A 20834-nucleotide genomic window follows, 5' to 3' on the forward strand; every position below is an offset into this window, starting at 1 on the left:
CTGAGCTGAAGTGGTCTAGGGGAATTAAGTGGCCCTTTAAATTCAAATTTGCAATTGTCCCCATCTGTTCACAAGACATACAAACATTCGTATGGATTCATTTGTTTTATTAGCTCTTTTAAAAAAACCAAAAACTAAAAATATATGCACAAATCTTTATTTTGCACTTTGATGATGTTCCATTCACAAGATTTAGGGCATACTCCCATTGTAGGTTTTAATTGTTTAGGTAGGATAGTATTAGAAACACAAGCCTTCAGGTATCACCAATACCTGTACACAATTTTAATTCACATACTATACATTATGCAGTTAGAAAACCAGGCTATGCATGTTTTCATTATATGGAAATAAAATTAATCTTACACACTCCTCCCAGAGGTTGCAAATTTAGCAAAGGAAGTACTGTAGGATAAACTAATTATAACAAGAGGTTTCACCACATAGTCAAACGTTGGAGAAGGCATTTAAACGTGACTGACAAGAGTAATACACGTTTCCCGATTTATAATAAATGTCAATTTGCACACAAAGCTTTTTCTGCTGCTTTATCCAGGAAAACATGACCTATGCATAAGTACAGCTACATAAGTACCGATATGCTCTTCTCCAATCCTCATTTTAGACCACATGTTGCAGTGCAGCCTTACTTGCCCTGTTCTATTCAAAGGTGCTAGCTTAACACTGCATGTTTTAGCAAGTGGTCATTCCAGAAATGGAATGAAATATAAATTTTAAGCTAATGACCTGAAGCAGTCAATGAACTTAAATCAGGAATGAATATTCAGTTTCATGGAACATAAAAAGCTGGTAAATGGTTTATTGAATGTGTTGTTAAACATCCAAATTAGGTTCATATTTGACTATCACTGCTTACAGAGACAATATTGTGAACACTCGCAGTTTATTCACGCTTCTTAAATTTTGGACAGCTCATATGGCACAGGCAGACTAGTTAAGATACTTTACAGAAGACAAACTATTGAGAGAAAAAAAAATATAAAATTAAAATGAATAGCTTCCCCTGTACATTCATAAATAATTAAACGGTGGCATGTTACTAAAACATAAGTCTCAGGTTTTCTTATCCCCCCACTTCAATAAATTGTATCTAGAGGACAGATAAGCTTAACAGAGCATGGGGCCGGCAACCTTTGGCACTCCAAATGTTGACAAAGCATCAAGGGAGATCTAGTTCACAACACCAAGAGTGCCAAAGGCTGGCTACACCGGATATAGAGTTTAATTCAGCAAAGACTACGTATGCGCACACTGGCACCAATGTAAATTATAATACTTACAGGTTATGTACTAAATTACTGTAAGCACCCAATGCACCTGTAAAGATTAACAAAATGTTGTGAGCCAATTAAAGATAAATTTGACGATTCTATTACGGGACAAGAATTCACTTGGTGAGAGGTTAGCATTATTGGAATTTACTAACATTTGCCATTGATAATGAACCATGTTTTGCACATGGAAACCTGCGTTTATGTAATGAAAAACGAATGCAACCATTAACCACCAGAAGTACTCTACTGTAAAATGTATTAAATCTAGTCTTTGTAGGTACATATTTGTTTATACTTCCCCCTCCCCTCCAGTGCAATGAAAAGCACTTCCTGTATAGTAAAAATATGTATACATTTTTTGCAAAAAGATAAATTATGCATTCTGACAAACTACAATGTTGTCTTTTAATGAAAATAAAGAACATTTCAATAAAAGGAATATTAAGTCTTTAGATCGCAACTAGATTTCAACCTGTGTAGTCACTGTACAGTGTAATAGGCTCACTTGAAAATTAAGTTACATATCCAAAACCAGGGTTGGTAGAGTTGGTACAAATCCTCTGACTCCTTATATTATATACAGAATGATTAAATTACCGTATTACAATACATCCTAAATGCCGGCATATAAGTCGACATTTAATGCGTTTAAAAAAAAAGTCTCACAAAGACTTGTCAACTAATACACTGAACATAAAGTTGATGGTAACTGCTGATACAAAAATATGGCCATGGCCCAATGCGTTTATCATTTCCAAATTCTTTTCTAAAGAAATAGAATTTCTGGTGTCCTTGCTACCATTGTTATCACTCAACGGATTACACTTAGTTGTTTTTACTCTTCTACTCAAATTTCACAAGACGTAGCAAAATTATATTACCGCAAGCGGTAATTTCATTCATATGTAAACACAGCTGACTGGCTGGCGAGACACACATGTGCCATCTATCTGCAAAAATAAAACTAGTAAATTTACACGGTTTTGTTTAGGTTTAAACTCTATCTTAATGATTGTAGAATATCCAAACAGCAAACAATCAGTAAAATAATTACAATAAACAGGACTATTTGTTAGCTTTTGCTGCCAAGTCCAAGCTAAAATTGTAAGAATACAAGTCTGCAAGCCTAACCGCAAAAGTGGAAAATTGGCATAGATCTATAATACACCTAATTTCTGGGGTGGACTTTTACGCCGCAATATACAGTACACTTAGTCTGTCAGAACAGGTTTACCGACTCCAACAACCCAAACATGCTTCTAACTCCAAAGCACTGTTAAAAACAGGATGCATTGTGACTGTTGTACAATTAGTCACATTACAAAGAGGACAAGAAATGCAGATGTGCAGTTAAATTTTAAACACTGACCAAAATATAAAACCGCTTTGTCTTTATTCAAGAACATGCAGTAGATTTCTTTTGTCAATATTGCTCAACTGATAACCAACCATGACAATTACATACTTGAAGCCAGTCGTGTGCAGTAGGGGTAGAAATGAATGCAGTAATACAGGAGGAAAGCAGCATTACTTTTGATTGAGGGCAGAGCTTCCTACAGGAACTCCACATTGCAAAAATAACTTTTATTCATATAAATGTTCAGATGATCCAAAATATCCAGCATTATCAACCTCTACTGAAAGAATATAAATAGGTTAAAAGTGAAAAAAATCTTTATTGGGCAGAAGAGGTATTCTCTCAGTGGGAAGGCGTCACTCAAAATTCAAATAAAAAATAGAACGATCCTTGCAAATTAGTATGGAATTGAGCTTCAGTGTTTAGATCTGCAAGAGATAAGCATGAGAAAGTTTAAATATATATATATATTTTTAAGTCAGGCAAACATAAAAGCATTAAACCATTTAATAAAGCAATATGCAAGGTTTCAAATTAGTGGCATTGCTTTAGTTTTGGCGTTCAATCAGGTTTTTTATATTCTCTGCTAGCAGCAGATAACCAGAATATATTCGCTGCAATCCACAACATTAGAACGTGTGCTTTGCAGTATGATATCACAGGAAGCACATACAAAGATTCACTTTTGGCATTAGTTAATGCTTACATCTGAAAGCTTGTTTACATGAAATAGTAATACGAGTTGAACTTCTCAATGCTTGTACTAATGTACACTTGTAAGGTGAAACTATACTTTCAAATTTGAAGCTTCTGACATCGTATACATTCCAGCATGAACCAGCCATGTTTAAAGATTGTTCAAGAGCTGAAAGTTAAATGGTTACACAAACTATTCGTTATTTGAAGTGGTCATGGTGGTAGGATTATGCATGTGCAGTGTTTTTGCTTGAAACCCTGCACATACGGAGTTAATTTCAACTGCCTACTGGAGAGAGAAAAGGAACGATAGAAATTTTTTATAATGGCATATAACATACTCTAATTGTTCCCACCAGCCCTCTATAAAAAAAAAGAATAAAAACTTGTCTAAAATACTTGCCGATATCCATGACCCATCTGTTAACACTCCGTCCAGCTACATGGTCCAATCAAATTGGAACCATCTTTAGGATCAGAATATAGGGAGGCAGGGATTGAGCACACCAATTTTGGGGAGATACAAGCGTTCCACTGTTGAAGCTTATTGTGTACTTCACCAGCACGGACTGCCCATTGCTGGAACTAACTGCGTATATTAGAAGCCCTTAAGCACAACGTTAATTTGACAAATTGAGCACACAACTAAGCTCACAGGCAATGTGGCCTAAATAGACACTTACGTCATCAATATCTTCATCATCATCACCAATGTCATCAAACTGGATCTCATCATCATCTCCAGGGCCAAATGTATCAGTTTCGTTGATTTTAGCTAAAAGGGACAGAAAATTTACATTAAATTCCAGCACATTCCCCAACTGAAGATAAAGCCATCAACAGTTTTGCGCCTTTTACCATGCTCTGGAAGTTCTCCGTATGCTTTAAGACTCCTGGCTTCGTCTGCATTGTATTTTAGAATTACATCTGCTTTGTTATCCTATAAAAGAACAAAATAGGTGTCAAGAGGAAGAAAATAAAATTATATATTACACATATATTAAAAATTACACATTTGCTAGCATAACATTCTCAAAAGGTTTTTACATGTATATTGTTGTATGTACACTTTTGTACATATGTACATGTGTGAGTGTATGCTGGATATAGGTCTTCATGCATATCCTGTAACTCTTGGATGGGAATTAATGCATTCATACAAGTATTTTGTTTTTACTCCTCTCCTCCCCTCCCCTCCCCCCCTTCTAGCACCATCTTCTGCACGGTTTGCTTGTCTCCCCGCCCCCCGACTCACTCTGATCGTCACACAACATATTTATGACCCTCTGCAAGAATGATGTCTATTTTCTATCAAACCTATGTTTTATCTGCACTCATATCGTTTTAACCTCTGTATCACAACTCAACTTTGAATTATGTGTGTCAAATTGACTACACACACAAAATATCCATTTTTTTTTTGGGGGGGGGGGGTTATTTTACACACAATGTGTTAAAAAAATAATAAACAAAATCTGATAAAATTCATTATATACATACACTTTGTGTTTAACCGTGTTTGCATTTCAGAAAATATAGGACCTACCAGAATTGGTGTTTGACAAACACCAAACCTGGCAATAACAAAATGTGACCAATTCTATAATCTTGGGCTTGATAATTGGAATACAAATGCTTATAGTAAATTGTGACAACCTGCCTTAAAACCAGCAATGGTCGTGATGGCAGGCATTAAAAAGAGCATTCTTGAAGGAAATAACTGGCTACATTGGTTCTATAGTAAGCATTCTATTGGCAGAGTGCAGCAACTGTAGAGATTATATATGGTAACCATATAAATCATTACTTACAGATACGAGTCTCATGCTATTAACCAGGCATTAAAAAGTAACTCCACACTGGAAGCCTGTGTAAGGCATTCTGACCAGAGGTAAATTTCTACACACCATGCAAAAATTCTCCTTTGCCAGTGGGTATTTTGAGCCCTGGTAGGACTATAAAATACCACTAGTATTGGTTCCATAAAACATCTTCTATACAAATGAGAATATACATTTAAAACACTCCAAATACCAAACATCCTATGCTTCAGAGGTTCTAGTGCAAAGAGTTCCCAGTAGGAGCCAAATCAGTTAATGGAGTTGTACAATATTATAAGATGACAGACAGTTGACAGTTTATAGTGGCCACTATTCAATGGAGCTACTGCCATGTGTTGGACAACATATCCCCTTAACGCCAGTTTAAGAGTGGGACAACTTCCATCCTGTTTCAATTTAAAGTCAAAAGGTTCACGTTATATTTAACTTATGGCAGCTGCAAAAAAAATAAAAAATTACATACTTGATAATCTCGGAGGCCCACCAATATAATGTCAGATGTGTTGATCCAGACCTAAAAATTAAAATATTTAAGCATTTTTAAATACGACAGTACAAAAACTCCATGGGCAACATAAAATGTTTCTCTTTCAGTGGTAGTGAGTCCCAGTAACAGGCCTTCCTACATTTCCATTAAATGTACCAGCTGAACTTCAGGCTGAGTTTAGCCCGTGTCTTAAAGCAGATCAGGCATTCCCTAGGTGTTTGTCAAGTACAATAAGTATGGTCTATATGTGTTGTGGGACATCATGCGATTAGGATAGGATGTATTTGTAACCAGATGAGTTGGACATACAGGAACAGAGGGATTGAGGGCCCTGCACAATGAGCTTACATGCTAGAGGGAGTGGGGTATAGTGACACAAAAAGTAAGGGTAGGGGTAAAAAAGTATGTTGCTAGGAAAGTATCCACTGAGGGCTAGGTGTTTTGTTGCAGGAGAAAAAGCCGTTTACTTTAATTGATCTGCTCTCCTAGAAGTAAGTTTTCAAAGATTTTTTGATGAAGTTGAGACTGGGTGAAAGTCTAACAAAGAGGGGAAGGGCGTTCCTTAGGAATGATGCAGCCGTGGAGAAGTCTTTAACCCCTTAAGGACACATGACATTCCATGATCCCCTTTTATTCCAGAAGTTTGGTCCTTAAGGGGTTAAGGTGAGTATCAGAGGTTAGACGTAGGTCTTAGGCAGAGCATAGGGTCCTACACGGGACATATTTGTGTATTAGGGAGGATAAATAGGTCAGAGCAGCATAGTGCAAAGATTTGTAAGCAAGCATCAGGACCTTAAATGGAGTCCTATATCTTCCGGGAAGGCGTGGGAGGTGCATGCGGACAGGAAGATGAGCCTTACCGCCTCATTCATATACAAGACTGACTGCCTCAAGTTATGTTCTAGCATTTAGTGAATTTTTTTTTTCTTAAATTGTTAAAACAAAAGTGAATATCTACCATTTGAAAAGTCCAATTACCCACAAGAACTTACCTTTTTTCTGAGTTTCCCTCTAATGTGACATAACCTCTTGACTCCATCAAAGCACATTGCTTCCAGCCTACCATTTCCCAACATCTTGATCACTTGTGCATATTCTGAGAAGACAAAAATAAATTCCCTTTAAAAATCCAAATATTTATGCACAAGTTACAAATTAAACTATTGCAAATATAACAAGTGGCTTGATCGCTCTACTTTCTAAATAGAGATCCGATTTGGCCTTTCAAATAACACTATTGTCATACAATGAAGTGGTCTCGGTGCAGTTGTCCTTTAGTTCTATACTTGCAATATAAAACGTGAGATTTTTATTTTAAATCATTCGATTGGAGGAATGCAGTGTTTAGCACATGTACTTAAGTGTTTCATAAGATTGTGTTCACCAGCTGACCAGGACATTGCATAATGGATATAACTTGATCCAAAAAAGGTACCTAGCTGTATGTTCATGCATTTGTATGGTGGCACCAGTAATATAAAGTTCCTCTAAATGTGAAACACAATGTCTGTTTTATCAGCTCAGATGTCTACACCTCTACAAGCCCTTCGCAACTAAAAACCTCAAAAAAAACCCAGACATACCTTGTCCATCTTCTTTAAATACCAGTTCTCTCTTTTCAGACTCGTTTTCGTTCTTACCACGCCTTCTGTTTTTACCTCCCTTACCTAAAAGCAAAATAGCAGTTCACATTAATTTATGCATAAATAGGTTATTTCGAGTTTTTCCCCCCACAGCCCATTAAAAGCTTCACATATTGAGCACAGTGCCCTCAGTATCATTTGTTGACCCTAAAATGTCTCTTATGCAAAGTGTCCTAGTAAAACACACTTTTCCCAACACAAAAAAAATTAATGTAAATTATAAAATTTAAAAAAACAACTTTCAGTGATTATTTATACACAGCCCAACTAAGCATTAGCTTGCCACTTTTTTTTTCATCGTTACTTTCCAAAGTAGGCGAGTCCACCTCCTTGCAACTGTGATCCAACACGCTGTGTTCTATAACTATGCCAGAATATTAAACAGCTTTACCTGGGCCAGAATATATAGAATATATGGCACTCCAGTGACCTCTAGCATACAACTAATACTACAGGCAGTGATTGTTACAATTTGAAGTTATATCACTCCCCTCCCTGTGTCCTAGAGGAAGACTACTAGCACCATAAATGGAAAGCAAAGATAGAACTATGTAACCTAATCCCAATAGATGCGATAGCAATACAGGTTGGTGGTATGGTGGTACCAGATCCACCAAGTGGGCTTGAAGCCAAAACAATACTTATAGATAAAACGTGAATACACCCCAACCAATGGGGACTCCATACTGGATTTTAAAGAATTGAAAATTCAAAACTGCAACTATAGTTAGCTTAAAGCCAATATTTGTAGGGAAAATCACAAATATCCTCAGCTATATAGGATCTAGTAAAGTACTTTATTAGGTAAAAACCAAGAGCGAAAAAAAAAATACAAATGGAACTTATGCTGGAAAGCAGATATGGTTATGTATATTACAACCACACAATCCTTGTTTAGTGGCCAACAAATGCAGCCATACTCAATAGGGGCTGAAATCAACCCTAGTAATGGCTAAGTCCAGATAAACAGGATTGTTATAAGGGAACATTCACGAAATAGTGATCTGGGTAATACACAAAACCTTGGAAGCAAACGACCATATGGCAACAGTGCTATAGACCTGAGTAAAGCAGGGTGTGATCAGAAGAATAATCCTGAAAAATAGACAAGCTTCAAGACATGAGAGTTAAAAGTCACTCATTAAATGAAGCAATGTTTTGATACAGCTAAGTAGCAGCAGCAGCCTCATAAATGAGAGGTGAGAATGAGGGGCTGATTTCTATGTGAAACACAATCAGCAAATATGGAGATGCCCTAAATAGTAGTCCCCAATTCTCCTAAAATACCACTTTTGTGGATGTTCTAAGCTGATGCTCCAAGTCATTGCCTCCAAACTACCCCCACAAAACCAAAAGTCTAAGAACAAAAAGTAGCGCTAGACACCCTTTGCGTGCATAATTGCTCCATAAAGTGACAGTTAAAAACAGACCCGACGCGCATTTCGGTGCATATAACTGCACCTTTGTCAAGGGCTAACCATACCTTTATGTGGATCGAGTTTATATATCAATAAGGACCAATCGGATGTGTACTGTATTAGTCTACTCCATAGCACCCATCTAAGATGATGTCTGCCTTGATGTGGCAGGTAGGCATACCCTCTCATGGCTGAGGCAACTAAAAACCTCCATTTGTTTAAAAATACACAGGGATGTGGAAAGAGCGCAGGTAACTTTTTTCCCTTTGGTTTTTACTATATGTATTTGGGCTGTGTACTATGGTCGTTGCTGCCTCCCAGGAGTAAAGGGAGTCAGGACTTGTTTCTTTATGTTTGTATTCACTTTTGTATCACACAGCTAGGTTACAATGCCGCTTCCCATCCCATGTGTCTCCTATTAAGGGTTAATAAGCATATATGTTAAAAAAAAATAATTACCCCTGTCCCAGAGATATCTTTGCCAGAAGCTCAAGGAAGCAAGGTGAATAGTTATTAGTTAGAGTTAGGACCCACCTAAGAGGTCTGCCTTGACATGGCAGGTGGGCATACCCTCTAATGGCCATTGGAGGCAACTAAAAACCCCTCCATTTGTTTAAAAATACATAGGGATGTGGAAAGAGCGCAGGTAACTTTCTTTGGTTTCAATATACATAATTATATCCACTTCCGAGCACAAGTTCCATTTGTATAATTTTTTCTTCTTGTTTTTACCTACCAAAAAAATAAAAAAAATGACACTTTATTAGAAACTCTGGGCATATATAGCTGAGGATATTTGTGATTATCTCCCCACAAATCTTAGCTCTAAGCTAGTTATTAAAGCTGCAGTTTTGATTTTTCCCTTTAAAATCCAGTATTGAGCCCCCCCCCCCCTTAGTTTGGGTGTATTCACTTTATCTAGACTAGCACCATAAACCTACAGTGCAGAGTATTGGTTATGGTACCAGGTGAGCCTTGGTGCATCTACAACTCACATTGTGACATCTTACTTGAGACGGCAACCTTAAGTCAAAAGCCCTTAGCAAGCATGGAAGTGCTCCGGAGAGCACCCATTTCCGCTTTAGAGGAGGTGGTCCCCAAGGTAAGAAGTCAAACCTTAAAACAGTCAAAACTACCAGTAATTGTCCTTGCCTGTTTTAGTTATTTTGGTACAGTGGAACCTCTGAACGAAAAATGTGTTTTTCAAATGAGAAATATAAAAAAAAAAAAAAACCCCACACAAAACACACCTAGGTTTACTATTTTTTTCCACAATATGAAACAAGTGTCCCGGTTTATAGCTCCACCCCCCTGCATACTGGGTAGCACGTGAGTGGAGGTGTTGGAGAGGTTTTGGAGCCATTCACAGCAAGTTCGGAGCCTTTTCGGTGCATCTCAAGAGGTGGAAAGGCAAGGAGCTGAGTTGTTTGCATGCCTTTTACGGTGTGTTCTGCATTGTGGGGTGATTTCCATGCCAGCTCATGTGGGTGTAAAGCTTTTTTTTGCATACTTCGTGACGGGGGTGTCATGGCACCCAAGAAAGCAGCGGAAGAGGGAGATTATTCTGTTTGAGGACAAGAAAGAAATCAGGAAGCATGAAGGAGGAATGCGATTGACTGACCTCGCCAAAGAGTATGGAAGGAGTGCATCCACAAGCGGTACATTCCTAAAGTTGAAAGAAGATAACTGGGAGAGATGCAGCCCAGGGAGTCACCAGGGTCTCCAAGCAACGGCCACCTGTTCTGGAGGAGGTCGAGACGTCGCTCCTGATCTGGATTGAACAGAAGCAGCGTGCAGGGGACTCCGTGACCAAGGAACGCGATCATCTGCGAAAAAGCCAAGGCCTTGCATGCCGACCTCCTCAAACAAAAGCTAGGAACGTCAACACATGCGGAAGTCTTCAAGGCCAGCAGGGGGTGGTTCAAAACCAGATCTGGCATCCACAGTGTGGTCATGCATGGAGAGGCTGCAAGTTCCAATGTTGCTGCAGCTGAGGAATTTGCTATGGAGTTCCTGGAGGTCATGGTTTCAGAGGGCTACCTTCCTCAGCTGGTCTTCAACTGCGACGAGACTGGACTCTTCTGGAAGAGGATGCCAAAGCGTACCTTCATCACAGAAGAGGAGACCTCATTGCCTGGCCACAAGCCGATGAAGGACCGTCTCATCCTCCTGTTCTGCGATAACGCCAGTGGGGACCTTAAGATCAAGCCCCTGCTTGTCTACCATTCAGAGAACCCATGGGCCTTCGAAAAACACAAGGTGAACAAGGAGCAGTTGAGCGTTTTGTGGTCACACGCCTCTTGTTTGTGAAGTGGATCAATGCGGTTTTTGGTCCTGCTGTTAAGTACCTTGTGGACAATAACCTGCCACTCAAGGCCATGCTGCTCATGGACAATGCTCCTGCCCATCCTCAAGGAAGACTTGCTGGAGGACTTTAATTTCATCAAGGTCATATTCCTTCCGCCTAACACCACCCCACTACTCCAGCCAATGGACCAGCAGGTCATCTCCAATTTAAAAAAAAAAAATATATAAAAAAAAAAAAAAACCACACACGGGAGCTTTTCCAGTGATGCTTTGAGATGACAGATCGATCAAGCCTCACCCTCCATGAATTTTGGAGAGAGCATTTTGACATTGTGAGCTGTTTGCAGATCACCATTGCCTGGGCCGGGGTCAGCCAGACAAACTGCCAGACTGGTGCAGAAGCACTGGAGGCAGGTTTCACAACAGAGTCAACAGTGTTGGAGGAAATTGTTTCCTTGGGGAGGACCACAGGCCTGGAGGTGACTGAGGAGGAACACGACTGTGACGCAACCACTGAGGAGCTGGTGAAGTTGCAGAAGGAGCAGATCGCATTTGAGGAGGAGGAAGAAATGAGTGAGGAACAGCTCTCTTCCACGGAACTCAAGGAGGCATGCCAAATGTGGGTAAACCTACAGACATTTGTCCAGCAGAACCACCCAGATAAGGCTCTAGCCCAGAGACTTATGAGCAGTTTTGACAGACATCACGTCCCCTTTCCGAGGGATGCTTAAAAGGCGCCAGAGGCAGCAGACAATGGAAAGGTTCCTACAAAAAACAGTCTAGACATGAAGAAGAACCTGCTTGTGTTAGTGCTGCCCAATTGCCCTAGTCGTCCTCATCTTCCAAAAAGTGTTGAAATTTTCCATGTTGACGTGTGATTTATGTAAAGTCGAAGTGAACTGTACCATGTTACCAACAGTCTGCCATGTTTTAAAAGTTGATGTGTGATGTTTTAAAACAAAGTTGGATGTTTGAAATATTATTGCTTGATTAATCATGTCCCTGTACAGTATTTATGCTTTAAAGTGCACTTTATAAAAAAAGAGTTTTGAACACAAAAACTGTTTGTTTTTTTTAAACTCTCACCACCTCCGGAACGCATTAATTGTTTTTCAATGCATTCCTATGGGAAACCGTGTTTCGATTTACAAATTTTTTGCAATACAAAACGTCCCGGAGAACGCATTAAATTCGTAAACCGAGGTCCCACTGTATAAGCAATGGCAGGGTAGAATCTTTTTGTGTAAAAGGAAGCTTAGTGGGCAACAATCTTATTAACCCCTTAAGGACCAAACTTCTGGAATAAAATGGAATCATGACATGTCACACATGTCATGTGTCCTTAAGGGAATTAGCTTTCATGATATACTCTGGTTATAGCCGAACAGCCAAGGATAATGTAAACTAAAGTTAAAACGGTTATGAATTTGTTAAATAAAAAACAGACAAATTAATTGTAAAAAAAAAAAAAAAAAAAATTAAAAAATAGATAAATAAAAAAACTAAACAAATCTCAAATACACAACTACTTCTGCTGATCTATTAGTGCGCAGTCCAATACTGGACCAATTAACAGTTTATAAGCTAGTTAAAAACTGATTATACAAATGGAGTGCCCAATAAACTACCAGCAGAGTTCATGCAATGAAGTAAACAGAAATGCAGTTGGCTAGGAACTACAATCAGAGCAGGACTCATGACAAAAAGCCACTATTTGGCTGACACTTTTTTTTAAATCTTAAACATGCTGTGTAGATTGCAGTATTTGGAAAACAGTGCCTTTATCCTGTAAAAATACTGTGAAAAATTGGTATATTTGAAAGATTTTGTTTACAAAATCACATAACCATTGGCAAGTTATCTTTGTGCATGAGAATATTCTTCAAACTATTTTACTTTGTTAACTCTCAGGGGAAAAAATAAAAAAAAAATTAGAGATTTGCTCTAATGTTGAAGTTTCCCCTACATCTAAAACAAATAGGGTTAAGATGTCAAGTGACCAGCAGGGTCTTGCCTCTGAGGCAATTCACCAGAACCTTATCTATATTACACAGTATTTATTTCCTACCAGCCAATCTTGTGTCTTAAAGGAAAACTCCAGTGCCAGGAGAACAATCCATTTTCCTGGCACTGCAGGTCCCCTCTCCCTCCCACCACAGGTAGCTGAAGGGGTGAAAACCCCGCCGATGTCCCTTGGCGGTGGTTTCGGGTCAGCGTCGCTCCTCCCAGTAATCACGGCAGCCAGTGGGCGAGACTGATCCCGCCCGCAGGCTGAGGAAACCTAATGCGCATGTACAGCAATGACACACACACACACTAGGTCTCCCCATAGGAAAGCATTGAAAAAGATTTTCAATGCTTTCCTATGAGGAATTGAGAGACGCTGGAGGTGAGGACGTCCAGCGACGCTCTAGCAAAGAAAATCTTTGCTATGAATCAGGAAGTGCCCTCTAGCAGACAGCCACTAGAGGTGGAGTTAACCCTGCAATGCAATTATTGCAGTTTATAAAAAACTGCAATAATTACAGTTGCAGGGTTAAGAGTAGTGGGAGTTGGCACCTAGACCACTCCAATGGGCAAAGGTGGTCTGGGTGCCTGGAGTGTCCCTTTAACTTGCTTCACTAAGCAAACCATATGAAATAAAATTATACAAAGTATAAAGTAAAAGTAACAACTATATTGCTATGGAGTGCATATATGTGTTTTTTAACCAGCACTATGAAATCCAAATTTAAAAAAATATTCAGAAAAAAAAAACCATGAACACAAGCTGCGACTACATCAGATTTGGAGAATATTTCAAAAGTCTGCTATTTCTGGCTAATATAGAAAAACGTGAAGTTGGATAACCAGAAGGAAAACAACTAAGTGTGTGTCGAGGGGCGACCAAAACAGGGGGTAACCCTCACATGAGTGTATAAATAGAAAAGCAGACCTGGTTGGGTCAAGGAAGATAGGGCGCGCCCCCTAGTAAATTACCATATACATATACAAAAATAAAACATAACCTTCAATGATTACTGCAATAAAATGCTAATACCTATAATAGAAAACTAAAAGAAAAAATATGAGAGGATGTAGATAAGAGGTCGTGCCAGGATGGGGATGAATCTCCTAAAGGAAATCACCTAAGAGATATTGAATAAGATCAAGAAAAAACTCCCCCCACCCATATAGAGTCCATCTCTAAGTAGTAATAGTGCCTCAGGATAATGTTGGTACCCTAAATACAAAAAAAAAAAAACTCTAATACTACTATGAACACTCCCTACAACACCCCCTGACAGTAAAACAAGGAATCTAATGGGGTAATAAGTAGCAAATAGTGGTCTACTTGGGAGAGAAATAGAAGAGAACTGTAACAAAAAATAATAATAAATGAGGTCTATTTGCTGAGTAGTCAGATTGCTAGTCTGGATGTAGAAACTTAGTGGATACAATGTTACTTGTATCTTGGCTACTGTGTAATACACAGTTTCTAAGAGTGGGGAATAAATCAAGGTGACTTGTCACCCATGCCTCCCCCCAAACTAGTGATTCGCACTGGAAGTAAAACCACTAAGAACTAAGCTGACTAGCTAATTACCTGAAGAGACAGGACTAGCTGGTGACCAGGCTCTTATCTATCCTTCCTGCCTGCTACCACATTTCTGACTAATAAAAAAAAGGAGAAAGAAGATCCAGGCACTACAAAACGTGCATATTTAATTAGAACCCAGCTTGCTGAATCCACTGTTCCATGAGATATAGCTCTGCAAGACCTGGACCTGCTTTCTCCCATTTGCAATCTACCGGGATTTGAAGTAGCCCCTGACCAGGTAGCACCCAATCTTGCTTAAGTGAACGACTTGTTTTTTTGTTGTTGAGATATAGATACACACAGTTTTTCGCTAGTCATGTTTTAATCTGTTATAATTCTGGATTCAGTATATAACCCCGGCTAGTACAGCCCCCTATAAGGTAAACCCTGGGCTATTGCTATAGAGTAATAGTGTAATATAGTAATAGTGTAATATAGTAATAGTAATATAGTAATAGAAATATAGTAATAGAAATATAGTAATAGAAATATAGTAATATGGCTCCTGGAGGCCTAGTATGAGTCAGTGAACAGTAAGCGTTTCTATAGAGTCAGTCAGTGCACTCTATGGGAGGCTCTCCCTGCGGCCTACCCTCTCACACACTGTGCCCCGGCATTCCCCCCTCCCCCTCCCCCTCCCACACACACACACACACACGGTGCCCGGTCCCCGAGCTATCCCCTCCCTCCCGCCGCAGGGCTCACCTTTATTTTTCGGCATGGTGCGGCGTACAGCGGGCTGGGCTCGGTGTTAGCGCAGAGGTGGCGGTGGTGGTGGTGGTGGTGGTGGTGGTGGTGGCGCTGTGATGGGCTCACGAAGAGCTGCGGAGGTTATCAATGCCGCGTGCGTGAAAGCAGATACCGGCGCGTGCAGGGACACAGCGTGCTGACGCCGGAAGCAGACACTCCGCGTGAACTAACTCAGCGTCAGCAGCTCGGCGACTTTAAACGTACTGCAACCGGCGACCAATGGGAAGCCGACGGCGCCACGTGTGACGTCACCGCGCTTCAATTCAATCAACTTTATGTACATTTGCTGTACAGACAAAAAACAACAACAACAAAAAAAAACAACAATCTGGTAATGGAGTAATGGATGCCAGCAAGGGCTGCTTGTTCATCCATTGTATTCCTATTACTTCACTATGTCATGGGGCATCAAATAAACAGTAATAACCCACTGAATGAAGAATCCCTGTGGTGCAGGGTTCCCAGGCAGTCTGTCTGTTAATTAATGTACTGAGTCCCTGTGACATGGTGTTATTAACCCCTTAAGGACAGAGCTTCAGAAGCTTGTCTTTCACTTAATGACAACGGCATTTTTTGCATTTTTTGCTATTTGCGTTCAACTGCAATTTGCATTTTACTAATTTATTGCACCGACACATATTATATACCGTTTTTTAAAGGACAGAAAGGGCTTTAATTTGATGTAACACATATATATATAAATGCTTATTTATTATAAAAAAAAATACAGAAATATGCAAAAAAAATAATTTTTGTGTGTTTTTTTTTTACAGTTTTTGCAATAATAATGTGTACATAATTAGTGCAGGTTAAGGAAAGTAATTAAAAATAAATTCATTTAGTTGTTCTGAATTACAGAATATATAATGTGTCTGGGATTTTAAGTTTTTTTTGGTAGTTACAGGTCACAAAGTACAAGGAGTAAAATAAACTTTTTATGTGGAGCGATTTTAGAATTTGGTATGTTTGTCTTGTAAGCCTAATAGCCATAAAAGAAAACAAAATTGCCACACAAAAGTATATATTTATATAAAGTAGACACCACAGGCTATTTACCTAAGGTTGTTTTGACACTTTCTACGTAGCCATTTTACCGCCAACCTCTGCTAAATATTGGAGTAAAATTGTGTTTTTTGGTGGTTTTCGCACACAAACTTATAACAAAGAACTTCTCATGTGTATTTTGTAAAGTTGGTGTGTGCTATTCCTGTACAAAGTTTTATTATGTGTTCAGTTACTTCTGCTGAGTACAACGGTACCCCCATTGTATGTCTTTGGCCCTATTTTGTGAAGCTACAGTGCCATATAGGAGACCTGTCCTTTTCAGTATTCACAGTAGAATTTTGAGAGACGGATTTAATGAGCCTATGCTTCCATTTGGGGTATTATAGTAGTTTGACTGTTCAAAAAACCCCCACAAAGGCCTACCATTTGTAAAAGTAGACACTCCAGGGTATCTCATAAGGTGCATATTGTGCCTTAACATGCCCCCATTTTTTTACCATTACATGCCAAAGTATGTGGTAAAAAATAATTTTGTGCATATTTTACATACGGATTGCATTTTTGCTGGGCATTTTGTATATTTCATGTGTGCCACTAAGTTCAAACCCCCCAAATTATGCTCAGCTAAGTCTTCTGAGTAAAAGGACACCCCCATTGTATGTATATGGCACTATTTCGTGAAGCTACAGTGCCATACAGGAGACCTGTCCTTTTCAGTATTCACAGTAGAATTTTGAGAGACGGATTTAATGAGCCTATGCTTCCATTTGGGGTATTATAACAGTTTGACTGTTCAAAACACCCCACAAAGGCCTACCATTTGTAAAAGAAGACACTCTAGGGTATCTCATAAGGTGCATATTGTGCCTTAACATGCCCCCATTTTTTTACCATTACATGCCAAAGTATGTGGTAAAAAATAATTTTGTGCATTTTTTACATACGGATTGCATTTTTGCTGGGCATTTTGTATATTTCATGTGTGCCACTAAGTTCAAACCCCCCAAATTATGCTCAGCTAAGTCTTCTGAGTAAAAGGACACCCCCATTGTATGTCTATGGCACTATTTTGTGAAGCTACAGTGCCATATAGGAGACCAAGCCATATCAGTTTTGACCGAACTTTGAATTTTGACGCCGGGCCTATGTGCAATTTCCAAGCATCTTTGCAGGTTTTAAATTCAAACTACCCCACAAAGGCCTACCATTTCTTAAAGTAGACACCCCAGGGTATTTCAAAAGGCATATTTTGAACCTTAGCGTGGGATCATTTTTCCGCTAGCGTGTACCAGGTGTAGCGGTTATAAGCGTTTTTTTCTGCCTTTTTGACACACAAAGTGAGTTTGCACAGTATATTTTGCAAACCATATGTGTACTACCACTGTATAATACTTCATATTTTGCTCAGCTATGTCTGCTGAGTACAAAAATACCCCCGTATGTACCTTTGCCAGGTATATGTGGACATCGGAGGGGCACATTTGGGACACAGCCATTCCATTTTTTTTCAAATTTTGAATTTTTACACTGTGCCCATGTCCCATTTTAGAGTATTTTACCAGGCTATATAATCCAAATACCCCATAAAGCCATACCATTTCTTAAAGAAGACATCCCAGGGTATTTCAAAAGGCATATTTTGAACCTTAGCGTGGGATCATTTTTCCGCTAGCTTGTACCAGGTGTAGTGGTAATAAGCGTTTTTTCTGCCTTTTTGGCACACAAAGTGAGTTTGCACAGTATATTTTGAAAACCTTATGTGTACTACCACTGTATAATACTTCATATGTTGCTCAGCTATGTCTGCTGAGTACAAAAATACCCCCGTATGTACCTTTGCCAGGTATATGTGGACATCGGAGGGGCACATTTGGGACACAGCCATTCCATTTTTTTTCAAACTTTAAATTTTTACGCTGTGCCCATGTCCCATTTTAGAGTATTTTACCAGGCTATATAAACCAAATACCCCATAAAGCCATACCATTTCTTAAAGAAGACATCCCAGGGTATTTCAAAAGGCATATTTTGAACCTTAGCGTGGGATCATTTTTCCGCTAGCTTGTACCAGGTGTAGTGGTAATGAGCGTTATTAAATGTATTTTTTTACTTTTTAAAACTTTCTTTACTTTTTAAAACTATTTTTTAAACTTTTGTTTTGATTATTCATTTTTTTAAAGTTTCCTAAACTTTCGTAAAACTTTTTTTTACAGATTTAACATTTTTCTAAGCTTTTTTTTTTACGTTAACCCCTAACTAGCAGTAAGCAGCACTAACAGTAAATTCCCCATTTTCCCATAACTCCCACCCACCCCAGCTAGCAAAATATTTAATTATACAATATTTAAATTAGTTAATTAAATACATTTAACCCCTGAGGGTTAAAAAAAAAAATTAGAACAGTATAATACTGTGATCTGTATTTTGATCACTGTAGGCAGTGATCGACTGGCAGGGAAGGGGTTAATTTTTATTTGGACTGGGTAAAGGGTTTATTTTTTAAAATTTTTTACTTAAATGTTATTAAAACTTTTTTTAAACTTAATTTTTTAACTTTTTAAAGCTTATTTTTAACCTTTTTTTAACGTTAACCCCTAGTTAGCGTAATACTAAATCCCCCAATTCCCCACTAACTTCCACCCTCCCCAGCTAGCTAAATTTATAATTTTAAAATATTTAAATTAATTAATAAAATAAATTGAACCCCTGAGGGTTAAAAAAAAAAGAATTAACCCTCAGGGGTTAAAAAAAAAATCAGATCTTAGTAAAATGTAATCCCTGCCAATTGATCACTGTAGTCAGTGATCAATTGGCAGGGAAGGGGTTAATTTTTTATTAAAATGGGTAAAGGGGGGGTAAAGGGGGGTGGGATTTTAATTTTACTAATTTTTTTTCCACCAGGGGGCAGGATCACTGAAGATCCGTCCCCCTGCACTTCACACAGAACCAGGAAGTGCAGGGAGGCGGAGGTGAGTATACTGAGCACATGTGCCCGCTCTGGCATGCTGTCAGAGCGGGCACATGTACTCTGACAGCCCGATCCGGTGCTCCCGGTCTGCCTCTAATGCAGAGGCAGACCGGAGCACCATTAACCCCACGATCGCCGCAATTGCGGCGATCTGGGGTTAATTTTAACGGGTGACGGACGAGGTCCGTCACTCGTCATTAACGCATTCCCCTGAGTGACGGACCTCGTCCGTCACTCGTCGTTAAGGGGTTAATGATACCTAGCACAGGGCAGCCATGGGGTGTTACTGGGCCATGGAGAGGAGGATTTACATAAAACATGGCAGAGCTCAGCCACCCTGGGTGCTAATAACTGGCCACTGATCACTGGTTATAAGCATTGTGACTATTGTAGACTATGGCTCACTTAATACTCAGCTCATTAATTAAAGGGACTCTACATTGCCCAAACACAATACACATTAAATTATGTAATTTTTTTACATAAAAAAATAAAAAATAATATATATATATATATATATATATATATATATATAGAAAAGTAATGAAGGGAGCACACTAGGTCTTGAAAATCGTGCAAAATTATTTACTGCATTCAAAAGAATACATCGCTGTGGTATACAAACAAATCAACGTTTCGACCCTGCTGGGTCTTTATCAAGATCACAGTGCAAACTGAAAATTACTGGCAATTTATACATAAACATGTGTTAAGCTTACCATTAAGATGATCGGACAGTCTGTAGACTGAAAACCCGGAAGTGAGAACCACCACGTGACATCGTGCGTGTGACGTATTGCGTGTTGCGTGAATAGCGTAGTTACTAGGTAACTACGTCTAAGGAGTGAGAGCGTATTACATATTACGTAAATAGCGTAGTTGCTAGGTAACTACGTCCGAGAAATAAAAACAAATGCCCGAAGAGGGCAAAACGAAAACGAAGAGGCTACACCAGCCTACCAGCTTATATATACAGAGAGCTTAAGCCCATGTCCCAAGAGTCCACATGTGTACATATATGTGTGTACTGAAACTGAGTGCAGTGAAACAAAAGTGTAAAAAAAATCAAAGTGCAAACCTTAAAGTGTACAAACAGTGTACATATAATATCACATGTAGATAGGGATCGGGCTAGATCATATATCAAAGGTTAGTTACAAGGTCACATTATGGTATCTACCAGTGCAAGGTATATGGGCATTGTAATATATACCCCTCCAGGGTATATGAGTTTAACCTTTATTGCTGTACCATAATGTAGGCATTTGAGCTGGAAGCATGACATTTATACTGTCGCTAAACTTACTATATTCATATAAGTGTATATAATTATATCCCACATACAGATCTATTCTGTGACGATCTGGACCTATTTTTACTTAATCTATGATTTCTGCCCTCTAAGTTAGGGACTCTTTACTAACTCGCATTTAAATCTATTCCGTGTATGTAACCGTCAAGGATCAAACTGTGGTAGCCGGTTTGCT

At 38.9% G+C, this 20834-nt stretch overlaps 1 protein-coding gene across 1 annotated transcript; it reads right to left on the reverse strand.

Annotated features, from left to right (window-relative positions):
- Positions 1-1005: 1005 nt before the first annotated feature.
- On the reverse strand, positions 1006-15424 carry EIF1AX (eukaryotic translation initiation factor 1A X-linked). Its single transcript, XM_063450226.1, has 7 exons — positions 15330-15424; positions 7260-7343; positions 6669-6772; positions 5653-5703; positions 4207-4288; positions 4032-4123; positions 1006-3080 (listed from the first exon to the last, which is right to left on the reverse strand). Exons 1-7 carry the CDS (start codon positions 15343-15345, stop codon positions 3075-3077), a joined length of 435 nt encoding a protein of 144 aa, XP_063306296.1. The 5' UTR covers positions 15346-15424; the 3' UTR covers positions 1006-3074.
- Between the last annotated feature and the right edge of the window lie 5410 nt (positions 15425-20834).

The sequence above is a fragment of the Pelobates fuscus genome, chromosome 1 (genome assembly GCF_036172605.1).
Source record: "Pelobates fuscus isolate aPelFus1 chromosome 1, aPelFus1.pri, whole genome shotgun sequence".
In the NCBI taxonomy this organism is placed as follows: domain Eukaryota; kingdom Metazoa; phylum Chordata; class Amphibia; order Anura; family Pelobatidae; genus Pelobates; species Pelobates fuscus.